At 37.1% G+C, this 12,509-nt stretch overlaps 1 protein-coding gene across 4 annotated transcripts in view; it reads right to left on the bottom strand.

Annotated features, from left to right (window-relative positions):
• Positions 1-11,850, bottom strand: part of LOC125227746 (nuclear receptor-binding protein homolog) — a 94,421-nt gene extending 82,571 nt beyond the window's left edge. For all 4 annotated transcript variants that reach the window (XR_007177219.1, XR_007177218.1, XM_048132059.1 and 1 more), the window contains exon 1: positions 11,405-11,850. Coding sequence is in view for 2 of the 4 variants with exons in the window: in XM_048132059.1 (XP_047988016.1) it covers positions 11,405-11,530 (126 nt within the window). In the remaining 2 variants the exon portion in view is untranslated. The remainder of the gene's footprint in view (positions 1-11,404) is intronic.
• Between the last annotated feature and the right edge of the window lie 659 nt (positions 11,851-12,509).

Genomic DNA, 12,509 nt, shown 5'->3' with positions numbered 1-12,509 from the left:
TGATGATGAGATGAGATGAAGGATGAGAGTGAAGATAGGAACATTGAGTGCGTATCACGAACTTAACTCAGCATGATGTTAGCTAAAAACTAAAAAGTCAGCGCTAGGTCTTCCGTAAGGTCCTCACGGTGACAGAGAAGCAATGATAAATAGATCATCATCTCATAGAAATGGGACAAAAACTTGACGGGATGAGCTTAGTTTTGCCGCGATGGGAACACCGCATAGCCATGACAATTGTCGTAGCGTAATAATAAACGACTGCCAATTTGGTCAATCGCTCTTTGCTGGAGGGCATGTTCGCTTTTTCTTTTTAATATAGAACCAATCATTCTGGGTCTTTGAACTCCTACTAACCTACTAAGAAGCCCACAACTATTTCGACTTTCATTCATACATCCCGAAGCTAGAAAGTGACAGTGAGCACCGAACTGAGCCTAGAGCGTCTATTGGGGGCACGGCACGGTCGGCCTAGCCGAATGACAATCGTTGACGCTAGCGATAGTGATATTATCGTGAGCGTTTGTGCATTTGGCAACGTACCACTGAAGACAATCATTGTTACAGCGTAAGCAACTGCCACCTTCTTGGTCACCTCGAGCTTTAGCCACTGAGGAACCACTCTTTTTGTAAAAGACCTTTCACCAAGGTCTTTGAACTCGCCCAAGCCTACAATTGACTTTCATTCATAGATCTCCAAGCTAGAAAGTGACAGTGGGCGCTGAACTGAGCCTAGAGCGTATATACCTATGGGGGGTGGGCGTAGGCATGAAGACAATCATTGTCACAGCGTAAGCGACTGCCACCTTCTTGGTCACCTCGAGCTTTAGCCACTGAGGAACCACTCTCTTTGTAAAAGACCTTTGACCAAGGTCTTTGAACTCGCCCAAGCCTACAATCGTCCCGACTTTCATTCATACATCTCCAAGCTAGAAAGTGACAGTGCGCGGGCGCCGAACGCGGCCGTTGACTGGCGCGGCGAAAGTGACAGGCTAATTAGGCGTCTGGCTTGTCACGTGACAACGACAAGATGGAGAATCTATGACTTTATGAACTGTCATGAGGTATGAAGGGTAGACTTGTGTGATCCTTTTTTTTTCGGGAATACAGGCAAGTCAAAATATACAATAACAAATAACTAAACAGACAGGCATCTTCTGGGCGAGCTTACTCCATCGTAGCCCACGTCTTTGCCTTCGACTAGTCTGTGGCCAAGAGTAAGCCCATTTATAATAAAATAAAAAAACAGTAAGGAATGAAGTGCCACGAAATGGCCTCATCTTAGAGTGTTGCTGGTGACTTCCAGCGCTGATCTTCCGTTGAGACCATCAAGTGAGAAAAATCTTTTTTCTATTTATCCTCACTCTAAAATCTAATTGGTCATGCACTGTACGGTATAAGAAGAATTTCTTCCCACAGACACTCCGATGGTGGAATAATCTCTCTGCCCAGGATTTTCCAAGGGTCTACAATACGGGGTTCTTCAAAAAGGAGTGTAAAAGTTTTTAAAAGTCCTTGTGACACCTTTTGAGTTGCAGATATAGCAGATTGGCTACAGTTTTCAATTATTATGAATTATGAGATTAAACACCAAACCTCAGGAACCGAAAATAAGGCTAGTAAAAAAAAGTATTACCTATAGATGATAGATCCATCAAAATTATTCAAGAAAATCACAAATTGAAATCTTACTAAAAAGAATTCGAATTGCTAGTAGCAATGATTACTGGCTACAAATTCTTTCATTATTTTGTGTGAACTGTGGGTACTGTCAAATCTAGATTTAAAATCTTTTAATCCATATTGGCAATGTCAATGATTTCTCTTGAGAATAAAGCAATATGTTACTTATTAACATTTATATTAATATTGATTAGGTAGAACCTTGACTGTGAACAACATGGTACAAAAGCAAAGAGACTACTTATGTGGTACAAATGATTACATACATTGTTAATACAAGTACATTATTATTAATGTAGACCTACACAAAGACTTTTCACACACTGTGACATTTCCAAGCAAAAAATTCTATATTTATTCTTACACAGAAACAAAGAAATTTCCATTAAGGGAAACATATTTGACATATTGACGACCGGTCTGGCGCAGTCGGTAGTGACCCTGCCTTCTACGCCGCGGTCCCGGGTTCGAATCCCGGTAAGGGCATTTATTTGTGTGACGAGCACAGATATTTGTTCCTGAGTCATGGATGTTTTCTATGTATATAAGTATTTGTATATTATATATATCGTTGTCTGAGTACCCACAACACAAGCCTTCTTGAGCTTACCGTGGGGCTCAGTCAATCTGTGTAGGAATGTCCTATAATATTTATTTATATTTCTATTATATTAAACTGAAAGCATAAAGATCCTTAAGAGCGTTATAACATTTCGGCGTCGGGCGAAATTAGGTATTTTACCCGCCGCGCGAGCCCAATATGCCGACCCTTTCTAGCACGTCTTATCACTCGCTCGCACTACAATAATGGACAAAACAATCTTGATCCTTTCTATGGAATTTTGATAACAACCACAATCTACTATCTCGATATAAACTTTTGGTTTCTAATAAACATTATTTTGTACGAAAATACGAGAATATAGCGCGAAATAATATCAATTATGTTAAAATTTATTTAAAAAATTAAAGTAATACATAATTATAAAAGTAGATCCCATCCCAAATATTTGCTTTTGTTATATGATAAGTATTAGAGTAAAGTATAATTATATTAATATGATGATAAAATAAGACAAATACAATTCTAATTACTTCAAGGTGGTGCTCAGGGTCTGATGATGGAGCCAGATGGTGGTCACCAATACCAATGAACAATATGACTATACAACTTCGTGGTTTTCAAGTGCATATACCACGAGTATAGGTTTTCGGGTGTGCTGATTTAAAAATTAATGACCGATTTGGAATCTGACATTGCTGACTGGCACTTTGACACAAAAGTCGTCATGGGTGTCGTAAAATAGGTTTTAGGGGGTGCTGATTCCAAAATTAATGGCCAATGTGGAATCTGACATTGCTGACTGTCACTTTGACACAAAAGTCGTCATGGGTGTCGTCAAATAGGTTTGCGGGGGTGCTGATTCCAAAATTAATGAATAATGTGGAATCTGACATTGCTGACTGTCACTTTGACACAAAAGTCGTCATGGGTGTCGTAAAATAGGTTTTAGGTGGTGCTGATTCCAAAATTAATGACCAATGTGGAATCTGACATTGCTGACTGTCACTTTGACACAAAAGTCGTCATGGGTGTCGTCAAATAGGTTTGCGGGGGTGCTGATTCCAAAATTAATGAACAATGTGGAATCTGACATTGCTGACTGTCACTTTGACACAAAAGTCGTCATGGGTGTCGTAAAATTGGTTTCAGGGGGTGCTGATTCCAAAATTAATGACCAATGTGGAATCTAACATTGCTGACTGCCACTTTGACACAAAAGTCATCATGGGTGTCGTAAAATAGGTTTTAGGGGGTGCTGATTCCAAAATGAATGACCAATTTGGAATCTGACATTGCTGACTGTCACTTTGACACAAAAGTCGTCATGGGTGTCGTAAAATAGGATTTAGGGGGTGCTGATTCCAAAATTAATCACCAATGTGGAATCTGACATTGATGACTGTCACTTTGACACAAAAGTCGTCATGGGTGTCGTCAAATAGGTTTCCGGAGGTGCTGATTTGAAAATTAATGACCGATTTGGAATCTTGACATTGCTGACTGTCACTTTGACACAAAAGTCGTCATGGGTGTCTTCAAAAAGGTTTCCGGGGGTGCTGATTCCAAAATTAACGACTATTTTGGAATCTCACAGTGCTAATTGTAATTTTGACACAAAAGGAATCATGGGTGTTGTCAAATAGTTTTTAGGGGGCACTGATTCCAAAATTAATGAAATGATTTAAAAAGTAATGACCGATTTGGAACCTGACATTGCACAGTACCCCTGGAAAGGAAACCTATTTGACGACACCCATAACGACTTTTATGTCAAAGTGACAGTCAGCAATGTCAGATTCCAAATTGATCATTAATATTGAGATCAGTACCCATGAAAACCTATTTGAAGACACCCATGATCACTTTAGTGTCAAAGTGACAGTCAACAGTGTCAGATTCCAAATTGGTCATTAGTTTTCAAACACCTCCGGATACCTATTTGACGACGCCCATGACGACTTTTGTGTCAAAGTGACAGTCAGCAATGTCAGATTCCAAATTGGTCACTAATTTTGGAATCAGCACCCCCTAAAACCTATTTTACGACACCCATGACGACTTTTGTGTCAAAGTGACAGTCAGCAATGTCAGATTGAACATTGGTCATTAATTTTGGAATCAGCACCCCCTAAAACCTATTTTACGACACCCATGACGACTTTTGTGTCAGAGTGACAGTCAGCAATGTCAGATTGAACATTGGTCATTAATTTTGGAATCAGCACCCCCTAAAACCTATTTTACGACACCCATGACGACTTTTGTGTCAGAGTGACAGTCAGCAATATCAGATTGAACATTGGTCATTAATTTTGGAATCAGCACCCCCTAAAACCTATTTTACGACACCCATGACGACTTTTGTGTCAAAGTGACAGTCAGCAATGTCAGATTCCAAATTGGTCATTAATTTTGGAATCAGCACCCCCTAAAACCTATTTTACGACACCCATAACGACTTTTGTGTCAGAGTGACAGTCAGCAATGTCAGATTGAACATTAGTCATTAATTTTGGAATCAGCACCTCCTAAAACCTATTTTACGACACCCATGACGACTTTTGTGTCAAAGTGACAGTCAGCAATGTCAATTTGAACATTGGTCATTAATTTTGGAATCAGCACCCCCTAAAACCTATTTTACGACACCCATGACGACTTTTGTGTCAAAGTGACAGTCAGCAATGTCAGATTCCACATTGGTCATTAATTTTGGAATCAGCACCCCCTAAAACCTATTTTACGACACCCATGACGACTTTTGTGTCAAAGTGACAGTCAGCAATGTCAGATTCCAAATTGGTCATTAATTTTGGAATCAGCACCCCCTAAAACCTATTTTACGACACCCATAACGACTTTTGTGTCAGAGTGACAGTCAGCAATGTCAGATTGAACATTAGTCATTAATTTTGGAATCAGCACCTCCTAAAACCTATTTTACGACACCCATGACGACTTTTGTGTCAAAGTGACAGTCAGCAATGTCAGATTCCACATTGGTCATTAATTTTGGAATCAGCACCCCCTAAAACCTATTTTACGACACCCATGACGACTTTTGTGTCAAAGTGACAGTCAGCAATGTCAGATTCCAAATTGGTCATTCATTTTGGAATCAGCACCCCCTAAAACCTATTTTACGACACCCATGACGACTTTTGTGTCAGAGTGACAGTCAGCAATGTCAGATTGAACATTAGTCATTAATTTTGGAATCAGCACCTCCTAAAACCCATTTTACGACACCCATGACGACTTTTGTGTCAAAGTGACAGTCAGCAATCTGAGGTACTACATATTCGTAATCTGAAAGTAATCAAGTCAATAATTTCAGTTAATTTGAATCGACTATGATTCCGAATTATTGGTAATAGTAATGATTGTATAGATGATTAGTGATTCCTTTACAATGTAATGGTAATTTACCGTTTCACTTGATTACATTACAAGTAATCTGACACCCAGTAGTGTCAGATTACAAAGTAAAATCAAGTAATCGTGTAATCCGGAATCGATTACGATTTCCCCATCTCTGGGTTTAGTTATATGGTTCATTGGTACTGGTGACCACCATCTGGCTCCATCATCAGACCCTGAGTACCACCTCTTGTCAAAGGTCTTGTTGAGACGAACCCAACGAGCCTAAACACGAAGTCGTTTACTTACATGGTTCACTGGTACTGGTGACCACCTTCTGGCTCCATCATCAGATCCCGAGTACCATCTTGATGTGTCTTATCATCTTGACCGTATTGTAATTTTCACATTTTTATCATCACAACGTTGTAATACTTTAACATTTAAACATAACAAAGTATTACAAAAGCAAAGCAAATATTTACGGATCTAGGATCAAATTCGTTGGTCGCTGTTTACACACACACAATGCGAGGATAGCCCGTGTAGAAACAAGGCGTCCGACCCACACAACAATAAATATTCTCGACGTTTGCGATGAAAACTCGGAGACCAAAGCGACATACGTCTTACCTCCTCGAGCTCCGGCGCGGCACTGAAATCGCAGGCGTCCGTCGCCGGTAAAATAGCGACAGGAAGGCTAGTTTTCAAAAAATTGGCAAAAAATCATGATAAAATATTATAACGACAAATAGATAACAGCAGTTTAAGCACATTGTGCAGATTATTTATATACTAAAATAACTTCGATAACATGTAGATTTTCGGAGAAATGATCACTTGTTTCGATGTATTTTCAAGACAAAATTGAGTTCGTTTTACTTTCAATTTCTCAATTTCAAAGGATTAAATGATAAATATTGTTTAATGGGCCTTAAGTACAAGATATTTGGAACTTAAATTTACCTCATTTATGAGAGTGATCTTATCAAATTGTACATAATAAGAGCTCCGAATTCTGTGCTTCACGCGGTTTTTCCTAAACGAGCATCAGAAAAACAATCATTACTAATTGAAAAAGCTTTTTTTTTCATATGTTTTTTATTTAACCGACAGTTAATAAGATGTTCTAACTGAAACACGTACTTTCACTGTCTTTTAGTATGAGTAAAGTGTACAATTTTGTCGATAAATATTGTGCATTTTACAATATATCGCCTTTTTTTGTCATAGCGCTCTTAAATGATGGAAAGCTCTGGTCTACCTCTGACACTGTCCACTCAATTCCTCTCCAGTGAAATGCAAATCTTAAAATAAACAAATGCAAGTACCTATTTAAATTTATAATGCACAAATATTTATTTATAAACATGTTATAGTACAAGTACATAAACTTGTTATGATGACCTACAGGGTAAAATTAAATGATTACATTATTGAATAAACAATGATATTATTAGCTGATATGTAGTAGCTATTGTTTACACAAGTATGATTATTAATAACTTAACATTTCCTTCTTTTTTCGGGTTCCGTACCGTACCTCAAAAAGGAAAAACGGAACCCTTATAGGATCACTCGTGTGTATGAAAATTAAAAATCAAAGTTTCTAGAACCATACTGTGTTACAATATCAAATGAAAGAGTTTTTTAAAAGTATTTCACAAATATTTTTAGTAAAGGGTCATTCCAGCGAAACCGACACCACAGGCATAAAAATTAAATAACTTAATTTACATTTAAATCTACATCTAGAGAAAAGAACATTATGCCTAATTTTATGAATCAATGAGTTTTTCCTTTTTATGACATTTTTTTGCATTTTATATGTGTCCAAACGTACCCCTAGCACCAGTTGTCTAAGGTGGCATATATATATACCCTAAGTTGGCAGCGCTATTTCGCGCTTTTAATAAACATTATGGAGAAAGTGATATGTGTAAAAGAAAATATATTTAAAGCTGTTTAAACCAGTGGCAAGTAAATTTAAATTAAGTTTCATGGTTAGGATTTATTGGGCGTCTACACAATGCGTAACTCACGTCCCGCCCGTCACAATAAAACAAAGTTTTTTCTTGTTTACCCTAAAAGTATCTAAACTCTTGATGTCTTACTTTGTGAAAGTAACAATTAGGTTGAGGTTGGTTATTTTAGCTAAAAAAACGCGTTGCTCTTGTGAATAAAAGTATACTTTTAACGCTTTTCAAAGTAGGTCCCACCCGTCACAGTGACGGGTGAGCAAAATGGGTTATCTGATAAAACTTGAGTTAATGAGTATAAAATCCTTCTTTTAAGTTTAGTTAAACCTAACTGGGTTATATTAAAGCAAATTATATGTCTAATATTGCTTAATTCGGTTGTGGTATTACTTTTTAGAACACAATGAATGCAATGAGGCCTATGAGTCAGGAAGAAGTCTTTTTCATTAAAACTGGTAAAATTTTTGACATTATTTCTGACCCACTGATAAAAGTATGTGGTAATAGACTGTTTGACAAGGTTTGACAATTTTCTGAACCTTTAAAAATTCAAGTTGAAAAAATATTTTTTTTGGTTTAATGCTCTAAGAAAACTACTGAAATTATTACTTGTAACATTAAATAATTAATAAAAGAGCTGATTTAAAGTAAATACAAACGAACTGTCTTTATATTTTTCATATATTTGTATACTCAAATGTTACTCGTCCCACCCGTCACAAAGCGCTGTCCCACCCGTCACAAGCATTGAGAAGCAAAATTATTTTTGTTTTACGAGTTATTTGCGTAAATTATACTAATACCTAATCTATATAATATCAGGAATTAAATAAAAAATGGTTGTTTAACAAAAGTTTCGTAGTTTCTTACCAATTGCGAATTGTGTAAGTCAAGTCGGAGAGGAGAGGCACTTTGAAGTCCCACCCGTCACACTTCTTATACCATCAATTTCTCATAATAATAATGACATTTTCATATTTTTTTTGATGGTACAGTACGCATTGATTATTCAAGTAATTGATAATGTCATATTTAATACGCTAATTGTTGCCGTTTGGCAGAAATAAAGCAAAATGTAGGCAAAAAAGAGTATAAATATCCCACCCGTCACAATGGAATGACCCTAAAGTAATTTTCAAGTAATTTAAGAAAACAGGCAAAAAATTACCATTCCCCCCCTTATCTCCGAAACTACTAAGCGTAAAATTTTGAAAAAAAAAAATACACGAGATAGTTCAATCTATAGATCACAGGAAAACCTATTAGAAATATACAGTAAAGCGTAAGTCGGACTTAAAAGAAAAAAAAACTCAAATTACGAATTTCACTCACTGCCTCTGCAAGGACTTTATACCAAATCTCTTGAAATTGTGTGATCGCTTTTGAATATTACATATAAACTCATTTCTGTTTCGTTTTGTTCAAAATATCAATTATTCGCAATAATGACTCAAGTTCCTACTAAAAAGGAGGCGCTTAAGCCCTTCTTGTAGTGTACAGAACCCTTGCAAAGCGAGTACAACTCGCACTTGGCCGGTTTTTTACATTATGAATGGGCTTACTCTTGACCACAGACTAGCCAAAGGCAAAGACATGGCCTACGATGGAGTGAGCTCGCCCAGAAGATGCCTGTTCACCCTAGTTTTAGTTATCTTTTAGTCAACCGGTTTAGCCTAGTTGGTAATGATCCTGCCTGCTAAGCCAATGGGGTTTGGATCCCAGTAAGGGCACTGACGGCAGCTTATACCGTGCAGTTCACATGGCTTATGACCGTGTTCAATGGAGACCATACTACTTGTGGTCGTGATCCTCATCATTGAGGGAAGGAGGAAGAAGAATAGTCGAAAGCCTGGTGGATACTCCATCAGTATGGAGTCATTATCAACAATGCCATCACCAGTAAATTTTGATTTTTATCCACTTGACATAAGGACTAACTTAACTGTGCCACAACTGCCACAAGTTTAGACTTTGCACCGACATCTGACACTGTGTTTTTAAACATTATTGAGTACAGTTACGTCATAAAAGCAGGTTCATTCAGCTCATGTTGTGCTGACATGTCTAAATTATATCTGTTTTTTTAATTCATTGAGGAATATTTACTAATCATTTGTGAGTGTGTTTAGTAAAACGTCCCACTTTGTCAGTTACCATTAAGGTGAGATTTACTTGTATCTTTATATGAATAAACTGACAAAGCGGCTTTATAGCAATCGACAAAGTGGATGTTTTCCCGTGCACACTCACATTTATGCTTTATTCGAGATTAAAAGGTAAAAAGTAATATCTTCTTCTTCTTCTCAGCATATTTGCGTCCACTGCTGAACATATGCCTCTTTCATGGATTTCCATGAAAGAGGTATATGTTAAAGGTAAAAAGTAATATACATACATACAATCCCGCCTGTATCCCAGAAACGGGTAGGTGGAACTCATGAAACAATTCAAGCTGTGACATTGCAGTGACAGGTTGCCAGCCTCTCGCCTATGCCTACGTCATAATTCACCCCCTTATCCCACAGTCGACTTCTACAACACCCAAAGGGAAGAGGGGGTGGTGAAACTATTGATACTTGAAGTTTTGAAAGCCTATGCCATAATCGATTTCTACAACACCAAAGGGAAGATAGGGGTGGTGTAACTCTATTGATGGCCTATTTTCTTGAAGGAATCAAAATCATACTTTAACACCTGTAATGACATTTTTATTCAAACAGACCATTATCTGTCCAGGCTTATGTTATGAGGTGTTGATAATGAATACAATATAATTACTTAGTGGAACTCAGGGGTAAACAAATTAGCTGCTAGTAATTATCCATTACGGTTTTTCTAGTAGCTTTATCAGAGCAATTAATTATCAGTTTACCTATTGTTGTTCTTTTATCTGATGTTTATTAGGTTCTAGTTCATCCTATGTCTTAAATGATCATAAGGTGATTAAATATGATGGTTGATAAAAGATTAGAAAGTAATAGTATTTATCTATATAAGTATGTCGGATCGTGGGCGTAGTACTTCGAGCAAACCCCCAGATTAGACTGATGAATCTCCAACAACGCCAGCACTTCTCAAGCATTTCCCCTACAAATCGATTGACAGCCTCCAATCATCTGTTCATCATCTGTTTTTCTCTATTCTGTTCTGTGAGACAGTAGTATCCTCTCTGTCATTTTTGCAGAACTCAGTCGAATACCAGCCAGGTTGTACAAAGTTGTAAAACCCTTGTTTGATCTATTTATTTATCTTATACCACATTATGGTCATTCTCCGACAAGTATATATTATATATATTGTCGCCTAGTTCTGTACAAGCTCTGCTTGGTTCAGTCAGTCAGTTCACACAGCTTTTTAAATGGCTTATATTGTTTTTGAGTTATTAGATTAGAAACATACTGAAGCAAAGTTAACAAGCTAAATGAAAATTTAATAATTGTTGAATACAAAATAAAAATAATTTTGCAGGTAATTCTTTCGCAAATTATAGTAAACCGCAAAACCACATAATTTTAGCTGGTATCTTGCATCTACTAACCTACAATTTTATTTTCAACATCATATTGTTTCTTTCCTTGGTAAAACATTTAAAACACACAGGATTTCTTTTAAGAACTGATATAAGATTATTATTATGGAAATAATCGAAATCATCATTAGAAGATTTTTCTTTGTTTATTGTTGATAAAACGATCTAATTGCGCGTTGCGACCGAAATACAGAGACCTTGCAAATCAGCTGACCAACTTAATATTTCCTAGTTATTATCCTAAAATTACTCAGAAAAGTGTCTAAAAAGTACGGCGAAGGCACTTACCTCTTCCCGTCGCTTCAGCCATCTCCCACAGGGGCTCTCCTCCAAGATTTCACTCTCATCCTCCGAATCTTCACCGCTTTCCCGAGGAGACTTCCGCTCCTTCTCCAAACTCCGTCCACCCGACATAACACCGATTCAACAACACCACTACGGTAACAACACAGTTAACTTACTACACAAACGAGTTTTCAACACGAAAACACTAGATATATTTTCAAAATACACCTTTTCTTGTAACCATAATATCCAAGGTTGAGTATCGAGACGTCACTGATTCATTGGAAACCATTATTTGGAGCACGGCACTAGCGAGAAACGTTCTGTCGCATGGATAATGAAGATAGAATATGTGTCTACAACTAGCGGCAGCGCGGAGCGAGACCACTGAGCTTGCTCATGATAATTGAAATAAATTCTTCACCGGCGTAGCTCCCGACGTATTTCTGTCCGACACAAATATAAAACCATCATGTCAAAATTGTTTTTTTTTTCCACCACTTCCATAGACTAAATCAGAGTTGCTAGCTGTTTTGCTGCAGTTGAAAATCGATACCATATATTCTGAAAAACAAAACATTTATTGTTGAATTATTCTGAAAACAATATTGTTACATAACTAAAGATATTGGTTATATTATATTTGTGAAATAGTTTGAATTTCATATGATTTGATAAAATACATTAAAGGGTAATTTACTGCGCCATCTATACGTATTTTGTAGCAACTGTACGGTCACTTAAACGCTCACCAGCGCTCGCTGATGTGTTCACATCACAATCTATTTCAATAAGGTACTAATAGATGGCGCTAAAATAAAATATTATGAATCATATAATTTTGTTCCCAAAACCTGTGGGATAAGCAGAAAGATGTATTTTGCTAAAAAATCTGTCTAAAATATAATTATGCTAAACAAAACGTGCAAATTATACTTGCGGCTAGCCGTTTCACTACTAAATACCGATAAAATGCCGACCAAAGTTGTCCCAAGATTCGAGCCCATTTAACGATAGAAACCCATAAAATTACATCCCTTCCCGCTTATCACCGCAGCTCAGTGTAATGTGCGTCCGTCTGTTCGCCATTAAAACTGGAACTACAATT

The sequence above is a fragment of the Leguminivora glycinivorella genome, chromosome 7, assembly GCF_023078275.1.
Source record: "Leguminivora glycinivorella isolate SPB_JAAS2020 chromosome 7, LegGlyc_1.1, whole genome shotgun sequence".
In the NCBI taxonomy this organism is placed as follows: domain Eukaryota; kingdom Metazoa; phylum Arthropoda; class Insecta; order Lepidoptera; family Tortricidae; genus Leguminivora; species Leguminivora glycinivorella.
This window is presented reverse-complemented; position numbering and strand designations above follow the sequence as displayed.